Genomic DNA, 19,245 nt, shown 5'->3' with positions numbered 1-19,245 from the left:
GGCTACAGCAGCAGAAGACCACACTGGGTGCCACTCCTGTCATACAGGATCACAAAAATTGGACAATAGAAGATTGGAAAAAATGTTGCCTGGTCTGATGAGTCGCGATTTCAACTGCGACATTTAGATGATAGGATCAGAATTTGGTGTAAACAACATAAAAGCATGGATCCATCCGGCCTTGTATCAATGGTTCAGGCTGGTGGTGTAATGTTGTAGGGGATATTTTCTTGGCACACTTGGTACCAACTGAGCATTGTTTAAACACCACGGCCTGTGTATTGTTGCTGACCATGTCCATCCCTTTATGACTATAGTGTACCCATCTTCTGATGGCTCCTTCCAGCAGGAGAATGCATCAAGTCACAAAGGTCAAATCATCTGACCACTGGTTTCTTGAACATGACAATGAGATCACTGTACTCCAATGGCCTCCACAGTCACCAGATCTCAACCCAATAGAGCACCTTTGGGATGTGGTGGAATGGGAGATTCACATCATGGATGTGCAGCCAACAAATCTGCAGCAACTGCGTGATGCTATCATGTCAATATAGACCAAAATCTCTGAGCAATGTTTCCAACACCTTGTTGAATCTATGCCATGAAGAATTAAGGCAGTTCTGAAGGCAAAGCAGGTTCAACTCAGTACTAGCAAGGTGTACTTAATAAAGTGGCCAGTGAGTGTAGATATACACAGCTGGTGAAATAACTATTGAACACGTCACTATATTTCTAAGTGAATACAGTATCTCACAAAAGTGTGCCACAACTAGTACTGGTTGAAACCTAGAGAGGGGGCGGTCCACCAACCACAGTTACCAGACCATAGGAAAACAAAAAACATGTCGGTGCTCCTGGAGGGTCTGAAAACACAAAACAACTGAGGGTCAGAGGAAAGTGAGGGGCCTTTTAAATTCTATCTGATTTGTGTTTCCTGTAGAGGGCAGAGCCGATCATCTCTCAAGTAGCTGTCCCGGAAGGTGAGGGGGGAATATTTTATTATAGATTTTCATGTGACAGCACTAAAGGAATGACACTTTGCTACAATGTAAAGTAATGAGTGTACAGCTTGTATAACAGTGTAAATTTGCTGTCCCCTCAAAATACCTCAACACACATCCATTAATGTCTAAACCACTGGCAACAAAAGTGAGTACACCCCTAAGTGAAAATGTCAAAATGGGGCCCAAAGTGTCAATATTTTGTGTGGCCACCATTATTTTCCAGCACTGGGCCCAATTAGCCATTTTCCCTCCCCGGTGTCATGTAACTTATTAGTGTTACAAGGTCTCAGGTGTGAATGGGGAGCAGGTGTGTTAAATTTGGTGTTATCGCTCTCACTCTCTCATACTGGTCACTGGAAGTTCAACATGGTACCTCATGGCAAAGAATTCTCTGAGGATCTGAAAAAAAAGAATTGTTGCTTTACATAAAGACGGCCTAGGCTATAAGATTGCCAAGACCCTGAAACTGAGCTGCAGCACTGTGGCCAAGACCATACAGTGGTTTAACAGGACAGGTTCCACTCAGAACAGGCCTCGCCATGGTCGACCAAAGGAGGTGAGTGCACCTCCTCAGCGTCATATTCAGAGGTTGTCTTTGGGAAATAGACGTATGAGTGCTGCCAGCATTGCTGAAGAGATTGAAGGGGTGAGGGGTCAGCCTGTCAGTGTTCCAACTATACGCCACACAATGTATCAAATTGGCCTGCATGGCTATCATCCCAAAAGAAACCCTCTTCTAAAGATGATGCACAAGAAAGCCTGCAAACAGTTTGCTGAAGACAAGCAGACTAAGGACATGGATTACTGGAACCAGTGGTCTAATGAGACAAAGATAAACTTATTTGGTTCAGATGGTGTCAGGCCTGTGTGGCGGCAACCAGGTGAGGAGTGTAAAGACAAGTGTGTCTTGCCTACAGTCATGCATGGTGGTGGGAGTGTCATGGTCTGGGGCTGCATGAGTGCTGCCGGCACTGGGGAGCTACAGTTCATTGAGGGAACCATGAATGCCGACATGTACTGTGATATACTGAAGCAGAGCATGATCCCCTCCCTTCAGAGACTTGGACTGGCAGTATTCCAACATAACGACCCCAAACACACCTCCAAGATGACCACTGCCTTGCTAAAGAAGCTGAGGGTAAAGGTGATGGACTGGCCAAGCATGTCTCCAGACCTAAACCCTATTGGGAATCTGTGGGGCATCCTCAAATGGAAGGTGGAGGAGCGCAAGGTCTCTAACATCAACTCCTCCATGACGACATCACGGATCTGATGGAAGAGGACTCCAGTGGCAACCTGTGAAGCTCTGGGGAACTCCATGCCCGAGAGAGTTAAGGCAGTGCTGGAAAATAATGGTGGCCACACAAAATATTGACACTTTGGACCCCGTTTAGACATTTTCACTCAGGGGTGTACTCACTTTTGTTGCCAGCGGTTTAGACATTAATGGTTGAGTTTTGAGTTCTTTTGAGGGGACAGCAAATTTACACTGTTATACAAGCTGTACACTCACTACTTTACATTGTAGCAAAGTGTAATTTCTTCAGTGTTGTCACATGAAAAGATATAATGAAATATTTACAAAAATGTGAGGGGTGTACTCACTTATGTGAGAGATACTGAATATTTATAAAGGTGCCTATTGACCTGAAATTTCCACCACATGACGGTAACAATCTAAACAAAGAAACCAAAACAAATAAGTTCAGAAATTAAGTTATATGTAATAAAAATGGAATGACACAGGGAAATAATATAGAACACGTGAAGAAAGGGAGGTGCAAAAAGACAAGGAAAGCCTAGACACCAGCTGAAATCTATCAGTAATTGGAAAGCAATCCTGCCCCTTGTCAGTGCAAATGAATATCAGCTGGTTCAGTCTCAACTGGTGGCCTATAAAAAGGTGTCATACAAGAAACATCTCATGATGGGTAAAAGCTCTCTCAAGACCTTTACAACCTTATTATTGCAAAACATGCTGGTGGCATTGGTTACAGAAAGAATTTCTAAACTTCTGAATGTAACAGTGAGCACTGTTGGGGCTATAACCTGGAAGTGGGAAGAACATAATTTCACCATTAACCTGCCACAACCAGGTGTTCCTCACAAGATTTCTGACAGAGTGAAAATAATTATCAGAAGAGTTGTGCACGAGCCAGGGATCATGAAGAGCTTCAGAAAGACCTAAAATTAGGTACAATTGTTTCAAAGAAAACAATAAGTAATGCACTCAGTCGCCATTGCCTATATCTACGCTCACCATGCAAGACTCCATTGCTGAGGAAAAAGCAGTTTGAAGCTTGTTTAGAGTTTGCAATACAACATTTAGACATGTCTGTGAAATACTGGGAGGATATAGTCTGGTCAAATGAGACCAAAAATGAACTCTTTGGATGCCATAATACACACCATGTCTGGAGGTCAAATGGCACTGCACATCACTTCAAATACATCATACCAACAGTGAAGTTTGGAGGTGGGAATATCATGGTGTGGGGCTGTTTTTCAGCATACGGTACAGGAAAACTTAATATCGTTGAAGAAAGGATGAATGGAAAAATGTATCAAGACATATTAGCTAAAAATGTGCTGCCATCTACCAGGATGATGAAGATAAATGTGGACATTTCAGCAAGACAATGATCCCAAACACAACGCCAAGGAAAATCACAATTGGTTTATAAAGAAAATAAAGCTGCTGGAATGCCCCAGCCAATCACCTGATTTGAATCCAATAGAAAATGGAATATGGAAATAAGTAAAGATCAGAGTTCATAGAGGACCATGGAACCTTCAATATTTAAAAGACAGTGTGGAAGAATGGGACAAAATCACACCTGAGCAATGCATGCGACTATTTTTTCCATACAGGAGGCGTCTTGAAGCTGTCATTACCAACTAAGGATGGGCTCCGGCGTGTTCGCACAGCCCATGTGCAGAGCCCGCCAGGAAGTCGCCGCTGCGCTAATCACAGGCAGTGAGACATTTTCCCTATGTGCGGCTGCAAAGATCGGGAAATGTCTCACCGCCTGCGATTAGCGTTGTGCTGACATCTTGGCGGACTCTGCACGTGGGCTGTGCGAACACGCCGGAGCTCATCCTTATTACCAACAAAGGATTTTGTACAAAGTATTAAATAGATTTGAGTTAGCGTGTTTAATACTTTTTCCCTGTGTCATTCCATTTTATTACACAACTTATTTGTTTTGGTTTCTTTGTATGTTTGGATTACACGGGTTGTTACCGACATGAATGTTTCATTTAAAATTTTTTTTTTTTTAAAGTAACGTGTTCAATTACTTATTTTAGCTGCTGTAGATGTAAAGCACTGTGTAAACTGGAGGCACTATATAAATACCTGTAATAATTCTGACCAATCAAATGTACGCCTAGTGCAATTACAAGCGTGAAGTTTTTTCTGCTGCCAGGATGATGGCGTCTACCTGGGTCAGTCATTGTAAAGGATCCTCCTGTCACACACTACACAAGGCACAGCCCCCAGACACTTTCATTAGGTCATGACTATTATATTAGACAAGCTCTGGAGATAACACACACGTTTCTGAGGCAGTCCAGCAACTGTGGAACCACAGGTCTCAGCATGCCCGCCAGCCTAGTGTGCTCCACAGCAGCTGGACAACAACACGGACATTTACCCCGCCAGTTCCCGCAGGGCCGGGATCATAGAGGCCATCTCCAGGCCGGGGTACGCCGCCATCCTCACTTCCAGCTGACACCCAAGTTCGCGGCTTCCCAGTCCGAATAATCGTCACAGAGCATGCGCAGCAAGCTTACGGAGGCCGTCCGACACCAAACCTCCTCAGACATCGCGAGAACGCGCTGTGTGCGGGGAGGGCAGTGTGGAGCGCTCTGTGTGAGGAGGGTCCTGTGGAGCGCTCTGTACGGAGAAAGTCCTGAGGGGGGTGGGCAGCGTGGAGCGCTCTGTGTGAGGAGGGTCCTGTGGAGACTGGAGAGGGCAGCGTGGAACGGTGTGTGCGGGGAGGGTCCTGTGCAGAGGGCAGCGGGGAGAGTTCTGTGGAGCGCTGTGTGCGGAGAAGGTCCTGTGGAGGCCGTGGAGCGCTCTGTGTGGGAGTGTTCTCTGGAGCGCTCTGTGAGGGGGGAGGGTCCTGCGGAGCGCTGTGTGCGGGGAGGGTCCTGTGGAGAGGGCAGCGTGGAACGCTGTGTGCAGGGAGGGTCCTGTGGATCGCTGTGTGCGGGGAGGGTCCTGTGGAGGGCTGTGTGCGGGGAGGGTCCTGTGGAGCGCTGTGTGCGGGGAGGGTCCTGTGGAGGGCTGTGTGCGGGGAGGGTCCTGTGGAGGGCTGTGTGCGGGGAGGGTCCTGTGGAGGGCTGTGTGCGGGGAGGGTCCTGTGGAGGGCTGTGTGCGGGGAGGGTCCTGTGGAGGGCTGTGTGCGGGGAGGGTCCTTTGGAACGCTGTGTGCGGGGAGGGTCCTGTGGAGGGCTGTGTGCGGGGAGGGTCCTGTGGAGGGCTGTGTGCGGGGAGGGTCCTGTGGAGGGCTGTGTGCGGGGAGGGTCCTGTGGAGGGCTGTGTGCGGGGAGGGTCCTGTGGAGGGCTGTGTGCGGGGAGGGTCCTGTGGAGCGCTGTGTGCGGGGAGGGTCCTGTGGAGCGCTGTGTGCGGGGAGGGTCCTGTGGAGCGCTGTGTGCGGGGAGGGTCCTGTGGAGGGCTGTGTGCGGGGAGGGTCCTGTGGAGGGCTGTGTGCGGGGAGGGTCCTTTGGAACGCTGTGTGCGGGGAGGGTCCTGTGGAGCGCTGTGTGCGGGGAGGGTCCTTTGGAACGCTGTGTGCGGGGAGGGTCCTGTGGAGGGCTGTGTGCGGGGAGGGTCCTGTGGAGGGCTGTGTGCGGGGAGGGTCCTGTGGAGGGCTGTGTGCGGGGAGGGTCCTGTGGAGGGCTGTGTGCGGGGAGGGTCCTGTGGAGCGCTGTGTGCGGGGAGGGTCCTGTGGAGCGCTGTGTGCGGGGAGGGTCCTGTGGAGCGCTGTGTGCGGGGAGGGTCCTGTGGAGGGCTCTATTCTCTATTCTGATCTCCAGTCGAATTCCATGGTCCCTCACAGATAACTGCATTCCCCTCATATGCACTGCGGGCACATATTTCTGTTATCCGAAAAGAAGGGAAGGATTTGTCGGATTGCGGTAGCTACTGGCCGATCTCTCTTCCTAATGTGGACCTAAAACTTTTTACTAAGCTACTTGCCTCTCGCCTACAACGTTCGCTATCCCAGTTGATCTATATGGATCAAGTGGGCTTTATACCTTTGCGCAAAGCCAGAAACGACACTATTAGGGTACTTAATTTGGCCCAATATGCTAATCAAAAGAAGACACCGTGGGGGTTATTTACTAAAGGCAAATCCACTTTGCACTACAAGTGCAAAGTGCATTTGGAATGCAGTTGCTGTAGATCCGAGGGGGACATGCAAGGAAAATAAAAAACAGCATTTTAGCTTGCACATGATTGGATGATAAAATCATCAGAGCTTCCACTCATTTCAGATCTTCCCCTCAGATTTACAGCGACTGCACTTCCAAGTGCAATTTCAACTGAACTTTGCACTTGTAGTGCAAAGTGGATTTGCCATTCGTAAATAACTCCCCTTGTGTCTTTTTGAGCACAGATGCAGAAAAAGCCTTTGATAGTTATTTGGACATTTATGTTTGAAGTTTTAAAACATATGGGCCTGGGCGACCAGATGTTACAATAGATCGCGAGGGTGTATTCTTCTCCACAGGCCTCAGTCAAGGCAAATGGAGTGTACTCAAAACCTTTTTCAATCTCAAATGTTACCCGTCAGGGCTGCCCTTTCTCGCCCTTATTATTTGCTCTTTCGCTAGAGCCTCTATTGAATAAAATTTGACTGAACCCCGACATTGCAGGGCTAAAAATAGGAGGTCATAATTACAAAGTGTCATCTTACGCAGACAACCTACTTTTTTCAATGCCCAATCCACATGTGTCACTACCCAATCTCATGAGGGGGATCGAACGGTATGGAGCTCTATCAAATTTAAAAATAAATTACAGTAAATCAATCAGAGGCTATGGGAGTTGTACTGCCGAGTTCTGTGCGCAGTACTCTACAGTTTAAATTTAGATGTATGCCAACCGCGCTAAAGTATTTGGGCACTCATATGCCATCAAATTTAGCAGACACTTTTGTGGTGAATTTCCCTCCACTACTTAGCGCAGTAAGAACATTGTTAGATAAGTGGCGCCGCGGAATACATTCTTGGTTTGGTGCAATATCATGATGAATATAGTGCCCAAATTTCTGTCTCTTTTCCAAGCTTTATCCATTGCTATTCCCATGACCTATTTTAGTCAGATTCGTGCCTTGCTTACGAAATTTATATGGGCTAGCAAACGCCCAAGGATCAGCAGAGATCTTTTGACACTGCCTAAGAGGGTAGGTGGAGTGGCAGCCCCAGATACATTTAAATACTATCAAGCAGCCCATCTTGGCAGAATAATAGGCTGGTGTAGACAGAGATTATAAACTTTGGATGACCATTGAACAACAGGTTAGCCCAGTGCCTTTGGATAGAGCCATATGGTGTTATGCATCTCTACCAGCCTCTTTTAAATCATATCCTATTATAGGCCCCACATTGCGAATAGGTTCCAAGATCAGCCAGAACCCTATATTCTCCACTTAACAATCACATTTGTCTCCCGTTTTGGGAAACCCTGACTTTCCTCCAGGCCTAGAACCAGGAGCGTTTGGGAAGGGCTGTCTTCAAGCTTCACATTTTTTGACCTCCGATACATGGCCAACGATAGACTCCTTGGTGCAGAGGGGCTGACAGTTTGAAATAAACTTTTGGCAGGCGTTACAGATACGCCACTACTTTGAAACCCTGGGACCTTTGGAAGGCTACCAACGATCGCGTCCAAAATTTGAGTTATGCTGTGAGGAAAAGGAACCTCTTCTCCGTACGATTTCTAGGATGTACGCAATGTTAATATCACCTCCAGATGATTTTATAATGCCAGGCCTGAGTAAATGGGCGAGAGATCTTGACAAGATTTTCACCAGCTCAGTGTCAGAATATCATACACCTTTCGTTAAAATCATCTAAGTGTACGAAAAATTCAGGAATCTAATAATAAGTTATTAACACATTGGTATTATACTCCTTCAGTTCTTAATCTTTTTTCCCAGAAGCTTCAGATCGTTGTTGGAGATGCTGTGAGGAACAAGGGACTTTACTGCATATTTTTTGGTCATGTTCAAAGATTAGACAGTACTGGCTGGAAGTACAGAGGATTACTCAAAAACTTATACATTTTCAGATACAAGATGACCCAGCTTTTTTTCTTGTTACATTGTTCACAAATCCCACTTCAGAAATATAGAAAACAGTGCTTTGTCACCTGGTGAACACAGCAAAAGCCTGTATTACTTTGTGCTGGAAGGACCCACGACCACCTCCCATTGCCATGTGGCTTAATAAAGTTAGAAGCATGGGGATAATGGAGAACCTAGTGCTTACGATGCTAGACAGAAAAGAACAATTTACTGAAATATGGGCCCCATGGGAGGTATTTGCACATTCGGAAGAGGGGAAGAAGTTATTGGGGAGTGAGGTCCTTTCTGGTATACGTTTGGGGAGTGCGGGCGGGCACTCCAACCTCTCTGGAACTGGGGGAGGGGAAGGTTTTCCTTTTGATTTCTTTTTTTTTTTTTTTTTTTCTCCTTGTTTTGTTTAGTTATGTTTGATTTAGGTTTTTTATGATAGAAATAAAAAGAGAGCCGGAATTCTTGAGGTTTATCGATGTAGTAATAATGGGTCCTGCTTAAGTCGGTTTGTGAAGTATAAATATATTTGGAAATTTTTCACCTATTATGATACATTTATTGTTTTGGAATATGTATGATGTAATGGTATTATGGCTCTTTTTGTAAAAATAAAGAATTTAAAAAAAAGAAATGTGTTTATGTTCAGACACACATGGCTCCGCTGGCGCCGGATGTAGATCATAGAGATTTCCGGCGGACCAGATGGTCCCCGGAGTCTCTATGATCGTCGGAGGCCGGGCGCGATGTTATGACGTCACACCCGGCCTCTCCATTCAAAAAAACGGCGCCGCTTCGGCTTGGAAGCGGCGATCGTTTTATTTTTTTTTTTAATTTCAGGCTTCCCAGCCTAGTGGTGAGATATTAAGAGGACTTGTCATGTCATATTGCTATTACAAGGGATGTTTACATTCCTTGTAATAGGAATAAAAGTGATCAATTTTTTTTTTTTTTTCAAAAAAGTGTCAAAATAAAAAAAATATATATAATTAACAATAAAAAAAAAAAATTTTTAAAGCGCCGCTGTCCCCGTGTGCTCGCACGCAGAAGCGAACGCATACGTAAGTCCCGCCCACATATGAAAACGGTTTTCAAACCATACATGTGAGGTATCGCCGCGAACGTTGGAGCGAGAGCAATAATTTTGGCCCTAGACCTCCTCTGTAACTCAAAACATGTAACCAGTAAAAAAATTTCAAGCGTCGCCTATGGGGATTTTTAAATACCGAACATTGGCGCCATTCCACGAGCGTGTGTAATTTTGAAGCATGACATGTTAGGTATCTATTTACTCGGCGTAACGTCATCTTTCACAAAATGCAAAAACATTGGGCTAACTTTACTGTTTTTTTTATTTTTAAACACAAAACATTTTTTTTCCCCAAAAAAACGCGTTCAAAAAATTCCTGCGCAAATACTGTGTGAGATAAAAAGTTGCAACAACCGCCATTGTATTCTCTAGGGTCTTTGCTAAAAAAACATATATAATGTTTGGGGGTTCTATGTAATTTTCTAGCAAAAAAATGATGATTTTTACATGTAGGAGCAAAGTGTCAGAATTGGCCCGGTATTGAAGCGGTTAAAATAAGAACAGCAGAAAAAAAAGTTAGTACCTACAGATTTACAAAGTAAATATTATTTCTCTCTCATCCACTGAGGGGCACAGGAAGTCCTGAGCCCTGGGTTAGATTACCACCCACAGGAGAACTGAACAGTGGCAAACTAGGCTAGTCCAGGATAAACCCCTCCCACTACCAAAAGCTTAGGTTGCTGGGTGCCTTTATTCATGGTTTCTGCCAATTTTGACACAGAAAGGGTTAGCGATGTCAGACCAAGCGCTGACCTCATCCACTTAGTAGAGATTCACATGTGTTCTCTTTACAGGGTCAAGGAAGCATCTCACCGCTGCTGCTTATGCTTGAAAGGGAGCTGCATGGAACTTCACTCTGTTCCTACGGTACTGCTTGCCTGCAGTCACTTTGATCACTTCCAGCCGCCTGGGTTTAATGAGTATCTGAGGCCTTGCCTCTTACTGTCAGCCTATACGTTGCCTTAATGTTATACAGTCACAACATTTCTGATTGTAGACACAGGGGGGACAGTACCAGGTGCCCCCCAGCTCACACACTACTAGCGGTTCTGGTGCTGCTTGCAGACCCTTATGTGCCAATGTCTGCAGATTGGAATTACAATATCTTATTGTTCCATTCTCAGTGTTACAATTCCCCTCTCAGCTGAGGTTTTTCCAGTCATGCAAGATTTTTTTTTGACCATAATCACCCAGTTATTTGTTGGCTCTGGCATGGTCGGCAAGTGGTTAATGCAGTATGCAAGTGGTTAATGCATGAAACTAGAGGATCAGCCTGTTTCTACCAGTGATATCAGCATCCTTGGCTTTTTTAAAAAATACCCCGTACACACGAGCGGAATTTCTGTTGGAGAAATCTTGGATGGTTTTTCCGACGCAATTCCACTCAAGCTTGCCTTGCTTACACACGGTCACACAAGAGTTCTCTGAACTTTCGACCGCCAAGAACGTGATGACATACAATACTACAACGAGCCGAGAAAATGAAGTTCAATGCTTCCGAGCATGCGTCGAATTGTTTCCGAGCATGCGTGATTTTTTGTGCGTCGGAATTGCTTACAGACGATCGCATTTTCGGATAGGAACTTTTTCAGACCAAAAAATAGAGAACCTGTGCTCAATCTTTTGCTGGCTGGAATTCCGCCAGCAAAAGTCCAATGGAGCATACACACGGTCACATTTTCCGATCAAAAGCTCTCATCTGAGTTTTGCTGGCGGCATTTGCGATCGGGGCATAAGGCTGCAAGGACCCTTTGCACCCACTTTTCCAACAGTTTTTCTCTATGGAGATTGGAAACATCCTGAGAAGCTGTTTTCTTAGCCTTACTAGTTAGCCTTACATCTATTCAGTGAGGATTTTGTACAGAAGTGAACTCATCCCACTGTGGATCCAAGCAGGGTCCCACCTTCATAAGGCACTTACTATTCCAGGACCCAACTGACAAGCAATAAGAAGCCCTTTTTAGAGCTGTGTTCTGCTCCCATCCAAATCTAGCTGTGACTTTAACTTTGTCAGACCATGTCTGACAGGTCTAAATCCTGTAACCTTTTCGCTACCAAGAAGGTAAGGCCTTCAGAGGAACACCACTGGCTGGCTCAGTATGCCTTATTTTCTGTATACAGTATTGCTTTCTATAAGCTCACAATTACTTCAGCTACCACAAATTAGTAAAAAGGGCGTAGAGGACCCTTCTGTTATAATGAATAGCTGTGATTACCAACCAGCAAGCCATTGATTGCAGCCATACATTAAAAATTATGGCTTTATAGCTCTGTTCCCTCAATCTCTTTATCACATTTGAAATATCAAGGGCCTGTTGGGATCCCAGATATATCACTAAAGCACCCCCCACAGGAGAAAAAACAAATCACATTTATATAACACTATTCGCAGCAGCATGTTGCCATAAAATGTATGCCTGGGACATTTATTATCGCTGCACAGCACTGCAGATCGAATATTACCACAAGGGACAGATGTGCTGCTTATGTTCAGTTTTCTGTACCTTTTGATTTTCTCAGTTTCTAAAAAGGCACAAATTAAAATCTACAAATACTTGTTATTTATTAACTCAATACAGGTATCTTTTACAATCAGTAGGAAATTCGTAAGTTGAATTGTATGCGTTATTAATGATTTTAGTATGTTTTTATTGAAAAATAGGATTTTTGTACTCACCATAAATCCATTTCTCTGAGTTCATCCACGGACACATTAACCACTTGCCGATCGGCTGCAACATGGTCGGCTAGTTCTGGGACGGCGTCCAGGGACGTCCTCCCGAACTTACGGACCCAGTGCATCATAGATCGGTATAAAGGCCCGATGACAGCGGCCCTTTACCACATAATCAATTCATCCAATGACGGAGCGATCACTTGTAAATAAGCCGATGCATGTCCGATTCAGCTTTCTCCAATCGATACAGTGTGTGAGGAGAGGAGGGAGCCGGGAGCAGCAGCGCTTGTGGGCTGGATGTGAAGTGCCCACATCGCTGATCTGTGCCCCTTCTTGCTCATGCTCTCAACCAAACTGTTAAACCATCAAATGGCTGGTGTCAAAATGAATTACATGTGCAGTACCATGGCAATTACAGATCAGAAGCTGAGATAGCAGCTTCTTTGACTGAAAATAATAGGAGGGTTTAGTTCCACTTTAACCTCTGCCGTTGCCATGGTGCTGCACAGGTGAACAGTTATGATATCAGCCATTAGATGGCTTGGCAATTTGAGTGAGAGCACAAGCAACTGTGACTGTTATCATTCACGTCATTCCTTGATTGTAATTGTTTTGGGCAACAGTTAAATCGATGTGCTGAGCAGGGTAATACCCATTCCACATACACCCAGCTTTACTTATGAGTGTTGCAAATCATTGCATTCTTTTTATGTATATTTTACAGTGTCCCTACTTTTTGGGAATTGTTGTACAAATACAGTATTGTGCAAATGTTTTCAGGTCAAGGGTAATGGTTAGAGTCAAAGGTCAGTGTACTTTAGGTAGCAAGAAAAAATTAACAAAAAAGCAAAATACGCACTATTGTTTCTGGGCCCTATTATGGGTGCAAACAACAAATATTTACAGCTAAATTTTAAAAGTTAAATTATTTCGCCAGTTTTCCTTTAATAATAATAATAAAAAAAATTTGAAGATATCCATGACTATATCAACAAGGCCATAAGGCTTCACAGCCAGTTCCCTACTGTGCATGCACGCTGCGCTTTGTGAATGGCCTAGTGGTGGGGGGAAGGAGGGGGGGGGGGGGCGAACCTCCTGCTGACTTTGCTGCGGTGAGATCAGCCAGAAGTGGGAATGCGTACCTGTCTAAACTAGGTACCCCCCCTGAAGGTGCCAAATGTGGCAACGAAGGGAGGGGGTGCTTTTGGTTGGAGCTCCACCTTAATACTGTGACCTAGAGTAGTGAAGTAAGCAAGAAGGAGGCTTCCATCATGACAAGTGTAGAGTATGGTGGTCCCATCCCTTATGTATTTAGACCATAGAAGAAAAAATCCCCCTTAGATTGGGACTTTGACAGACCACCAACTCTTGAAGTAAAAAATATATTTTAATAGTATACTTAAAAAAGACGTACAAGCGTCTATGACATACAAAGAAAAAATCATTCCATACAAAATCAATACAAAATCAGAACAAAAAGTATATGCAAATGAAAATGGTAGATGTACTCTCCTAGGGGTGATGTACCCCAATACCCGATGCGTTTCCGGTATTCTGGTACCTTCATCAGGGGTTTGAGAGTTGTAAGTATTTTACACATGTATGGGTTCCAGTGGAATGACTTTGTGTTCAGACAGCACCCATGACCCCCGAGGTCAAATGGCGTAATTTTCATGGACGCCAGACACGGACCATACAGAGATTGTATATGTGTTATGTTGCCAATATCCAGGTACATTAAATGAGCCAACTTGAGATGAGCGTTCATTAGAACCTGTATACTACAGGCTGCATGCCGGGTGGATCAATGTTCAAAACAGTCCCACCGTGGTTGGCTCCTAGGTATGACCATTGGAATGTCGGGGGGATTTTTTCTTCTATGGTCTAGAGTAGTGAAGTGGCTTCTGGTCTTTCAGTTTTGAAACATCAGTTGACCTCAGCAGTACAGCCAACTGTCAGTTCAGTAGAGGGTTGTCACAGATCGAGCGAGCAGGACCTCAAGGCACTAGCCATGGATTTGGACCTCGGGTGTCTAACATCCTGTTCCAATACAGACATTCTTGAACAGACAACTAGAAGAATGGCCTGGACCACAGTCCAGCTGCAACTGGAGGACGAATTTTGTGATGTAATCATCGAGGTGGATGATGTCCAGTTCAAAGCCCATAGGAGTATTCTCTCTGTATGCAGCCCCTATTTTAGGTAAGGGTATATAAACCATTACTGCCACAAAAATTAGACCCATTTAACTCTAATCAAGCTGCTATAACCTTGTCCAAGAACTGCAGCCAACATTAGCACTCAATGAGAATCGACCTCCGTGGTGTAATGCAGGGATATGCAATTAGCGGACCTCCAGCTGTTGCAGAACTACAATTCCCATGAGGCATAGCAAGACTCTGAGAGCCACAAGCATGACACCCAGAGGCAGAGGCATGATGGGACTTGTAGTTTTGCAACAGCTGGAGGTCCGCTAATTGCATAGCTCCCAACTGTCCCTGATTTGGAGGGACTGTCCCTGATTTGGAGCAATGTCCTTCTGTCCCTCTTCCCCATCATTTGTGCCTGATCTATATAGTTGTATATAAAATGCACTTTTTATCATTCAAAAAGTGTTTCCCAGTGCTTAACCTTTCACCCAAATTCTAAATTGCTGCCTTTGTACATTTTAAAAGCCAATATAAAGAAATAGTAGGGGTAAAAAACGCCCTTGTGAACTTAACCTTTCTTTTTTTGGTAAATTCTCCTTTAAGGGGGTGTGGCAGGGGGCATGTCCTACGCCTACATGCGTTTGCTAGTAGGTGTCCCTCATTCCCATCTCAAAATGTTGGGAGGTATGTAATTGCATATCCCTGGCGTAATGGCTTCCCATTGCCTTCTCCTGTATAGTGACAGTTGGTTTTTGGGCTACAATTCGATCTGTTTGGCTGTTTTTAGGATTGCTGGTTGCAGGGCTTGACAAATTTGCTTTGTGTCTAGGAGCCAGCTAAAAAAGTTAGGAGCGAATCCAGTACAGGTTCCCGTATTGCACGTCTCCCACCAGCTGTTCACACTGCCCTATGCAAACTGCTGGGAGTGTCAATACAAAGTTAATGACACCCCCAGATCAGTTCCCATATTGCAGTGCGAACTGTCAACTCTGACAGGAATTGGATCGATTCTGATGCGGACCAAAAAAGGGTCCTGCACAAGTTTGGTCCAAATGCTATGCAAATTCAGCCAATCTGTATGGCTGAATTAGCATCGCACAGATATCACTATGTCTGGGGTGTATAGATGAGTTAATTGAGTGAAATGAAACAAATGTGAAGACAATCCATAAACACTTAGCACTGAACAAAATAAATGTCCATTTATATAACAGTGACTTTTGCTAGTAGATTCAAACACATCAAATCCAGATAAAACAAAACTCTTCTCAGTGCACGTCTAAATCTTCATAAGTGACAATCCAAACATGAGTGATCAAGCACACCACCGTGTCCTCCACCGGTCTCTATAAGTGCTTACCTCACATGAAGACCCACCTTAGGGTCTAATGGCACCTTCCCCTCAGGGGTATATGTACAGCAATCTTTAATTCCTCTATCCACACCAAGGACTCCAAATCTCTCAGACGCTGTCCCTCGTTATATATCATAAGGGTAGGAAAGAACTCAACATAGTGTTTTACCGTATAAAACAACTTTTACTAAAACCACAGTTTAAAACACACATTTCCAAATGCTCTATCCTGGTGAATGCAGGTAAAGCGCTCGTGTGATACAGATGGACAATCCCTGGATCACTAAAACATCAGCTGATCCTCAGCCCTGTGTCTCCTTCCTCGATAAACTCGATGACGTCACAAGCTCCGTCTCGGCGCGTTTCATCACTACACTCGTGACTGTATCAAGAGGTGTAGATATAGTGCAGGGGTCTCAAACTGGTGGCCCTCCAGCTGTTGCAAAACTACAAGTCCCATGAGGCATTGCAAGGCTGACAGTTACAAGCATGACTCTCATAGGCAGAGGCATGATGGGACTTGTAGTTTTGCAACAGCTGAAGGGCCACCAGTTTGAGACCCCTGATCTAGTAACATAACATTCCCATTAACCATTTTATCGTAGTCTTTCTTAGTGGCCATTTTGTGGTAGTAATAGGGATTCTGCATATTATCAGAACCAGAAATTTGGCTTCTTTTTCATCAAGGATTTTCTTTTTGATTCCCTTGTTGACTATGCTTTCCAGATCTTCTTTATATTTTGTTGTAGGGTTCTCCTTTATGATCATATACATACTTCTATCTCCCAGGAGTCTATCCATTTCTAATTTGTAATCACTTTTAGACATGGCCACATACCCGCCCCCTTTATCCGCCGGGCAGATGATTACATCCTTCTTTTCCTATATTTGCCGGATGCCTTTAGTAAAGTACATAGGATCTTTATATTTTTTAATTTCCAATTCCTCTAAATCCTCTGCGGATTTAAAACAGACTTGTTCCTGAGGTTGCTATGTTTGATTAAAGTGCCGGTTTCATTAGCGAACCTACTCTCCCCTTTAGCCGTCTGCATTGATATATATTTCTTAATGTTAAATTTTCTTAACATATACTTTTGTAGATTATTGTAGGTGTCAAATTTGTTGAGAATTTTTGAAGGCGCAAATTTTAACCCTTGATCCAAAACTTGTAATTCTTCTTTTGTTAGGGGGATCTGACTGATGTATATCCCTTCTCCTATTGCTGTCTTCTTCTATTGTTTCCTCTTTCCTCCTCTGCATCTTCTCTTCATTCTGACGTATCTTGTTGTTGGTAGGTTCCTGAGTAATCTTGGGGTTCCATCCTGTTGCCCCATCTGTCTAAAAAAACATTCGGTGCTGGTCCCTGTCTGTAATCCTCTCTCGATGGTTCATATCTATTGTGGATGGGTATCGGGCTTTGATATGAATAATCTCTTTCTCCATTATGATATCTTAATGATTATACTGGGGTCTTCCCCTCCTAGGTGGACCCCGGAAACCCCTGCCATTCCCTCATCGATTTCCTCTATGCTCTTTCCATCCTGGGATTCTAGGTGGTGCATATTGAGGGTAGTTGTAATTTTCTTGTCTCCATTCTCTTTCTGGAGGGCCACCTTGGATGTCTACTCACTCTCTTTTCTTTGTCTTGTTGTCCCACATGAGGCAGGGGTTGGCTAATTCTAACAGTGGGTGCTCCTCGTTCTGGAGGAGTCTCTCTCTCTGGTGTGCTAACTGCCGATTCCTGCTCTCTAATTTTAGTTTGCCATTTGTAAACTTGGTTCAATTTAAAATCTTTTATCTCTCTTTGATATTTGGTGGCTTTCCTCTTTTTGACCTCTAGGTCTGTTCTCTCCAGGTTTTTATTCACATCAATGGTTATTCTATTAAATTCAGACGAATCCTTGTACTGTTCCACCTTATCACTGCGTGTTTTAATCTGTTCAGCAATATTCTGTAATTTCCTCCGTTTCCTTTTTTATGAGGAACTGAATGATTTCCCTACCCTTTTTTTTAAAGAATTCATACCACTCATTGACAGATTCCTCATCCAACATTCCATCATTGATGGGAACATCCCATCTAAGTTTCCGTGGGATAATATTATCCTTGAGATATCTGTCAAAAGTGACAAGATCCCACCAGATGGTGATTTTCTTCTCTAGGAGTCTGCCCAATTTATTCATGTTAATATCTAAATCTCCATTGGTGCTTTTCTATCTGTGAATACCTCATCTAAATTAATAGTTCTATTATCAACATAATAAAATATACTTATAGTGGCAGTGTTAGGGTTAAGAGCTTCAATCGAGCTCAAGGTTATCTGCTACTGTCTCTAATTCGAAAGTGTGGATATGCATGCATATATAAGTAAACACACTCTGAGACACGCTCAACACGGTTACTTGTTACACTTCTAATTTATTTGAGGGCTGTGCTAATGTTTTATACACAAAAATACGTCATTGCTATGTTATTCTAAGTACATCTCATTAGTTAAGATAGAAAAGAAATGGAGAGACTTCATGTCGAGGTTTGGCTGTTGCTGGTTCTGTCTCCAGTTCCGCATTCCTCTGATGTGTGGGAAGGAGGGTGTATCCGCCATTTTGAGACGATAAAGGAACAGAGCTAATCTGTATACTTATATAATGAGTAAGGAGTTGCATAAAAAAAACATGTATACACATAAGAAAATAGACATTTTCAGATTATTATTATTATCTACATTACATTCCTTCACAGTCCCCCCTAAAATGGCTATTTTCTCTTTTCTGTCCCTAATACTAAAAGTTCTACTTCACCTGGCCCATTCTCCTCAGCAACTCTTTTAGGCTGTATATTTTACAAACACCTCCTTTCTCAGCTAACACCATGTCTAAGGCCATCCGGTTCTGGAATGTCATGTAGGAAGTGGGGGCTAACTGGTCAGCAATTCCCTGGAGGGCATCTTTAGTGTAATTCACGAATCTCTGTTGGTTATAGTATATGTAGTTAATCCAATCTACATTCTTGTTGACAGTTATTATGGGGATCAAAGACTCAAAACCAGCTTTTACCTGGTCCCTGGCTTAGGATTCATCAGGGACCCCCCTTGGAACCCCTATGGCATCTATGTACACATGAGGCAAGAAAGGGGGCTTCCATCATGACAAATATGAAGTGTGGTGGTCCCATCCCTAACGTAATGAATCATTGAACAAGGAATCCCTCTAGGATTGGGACTTTGACAGACCACCAGACCCATTCAAGTAAAAAGATATTTTATTGATCTACTTTCAAAAAGACGTAAAAGCGCCTATAGTATACAGTATATTGAAAAATCAAAAAAATCATTCCATACAGCATAGAGACAGAATCAAAAACAGAGAAAATGTACAAGGTGACAATAATTAATATACTCTCATGGGGGTGGTGTGCCCCGATACCCGACGCGTTTTCGTTAACTCTGGTACCTTCATCAGGGGTTTTGAGAGTTGTAAATGTTGTGTACATGTATGGATTCTAAGGGATATACAAGAAGACATGTCAGAGAGAAAACATCACATTCTGAGACTGAGCTGTGAATAGGTCCTAGAACCAAAAATGCACAAACATAGGTGGGTAACTGTACATGATGAAAAAATCACAGTTATTAGTACTAAACATACATAATATGACAATGT

At 43.8% G+C, this 19,245-nt stretch overlaps 1 protein-coding gene and 1 long non-coding RNA gene across 2 annotated transcripts in view; both read right to left on the bottom strand.

The window, feature by feature from the left end:
• ATR (ATR checkpoint kinase) overlaps positions 1 to 4,795 on the bottom strand; it is a 210,589-nt gene extending 205,794 nt beyond the window's left edge. The window contains exon 1 of the mRNA XM_073625961.1: positions 4,664 to 4,795. Within this exon, the coding sequence (XP_073482062.1) occupies positions 4,664 to 4,725 (62 nt within the window). The 5' untranslated portion in view covers positions 4,726 to 4,795. The remainder of the gene's footprint in view (positions 1 to 4,663) is intronic.
• A 13,209-nt stretch (positions 4,796 to 18,004) lies between these two features.
• The window catches only part of LOC141139643 (uncharacterized), a 73,657-nt gene continuing 72,416 nt past the window's right edge, over positions 18,005 to 19,245 (bottom strand). Inside the window, exon 7 of the long non-coding RNA XR_012243775.1 lies at positions 18,005 to 19,084. This is a non-coding gene — a long non-coding RNA (uncharacterized lncRNA). The remainder of the gene's footprint in view (positions 19,085 to 19,245) is intronic.

The sequence above is a fragment of the Aquarana catesbeiana genome, linkage group LG04 (genome assembly GCF_042186555.1).
Source record: "Aquarana catesbeiana isolate 2022-GZ linkage group LG04, ASM4218655v1, whole genome shotgun sequence".
Lineage (NCBI taxonomy): Eukaryota > Metazoa > Chordata > Amphibia > Anura > Ranidae > Aquarana > Aquarana catesbeiana.
The sequence above is the reverse complement of the archived record's forward strand: the minus strand, read 5'-3'. Positions and strand labels throughout refer to the sequence as shown.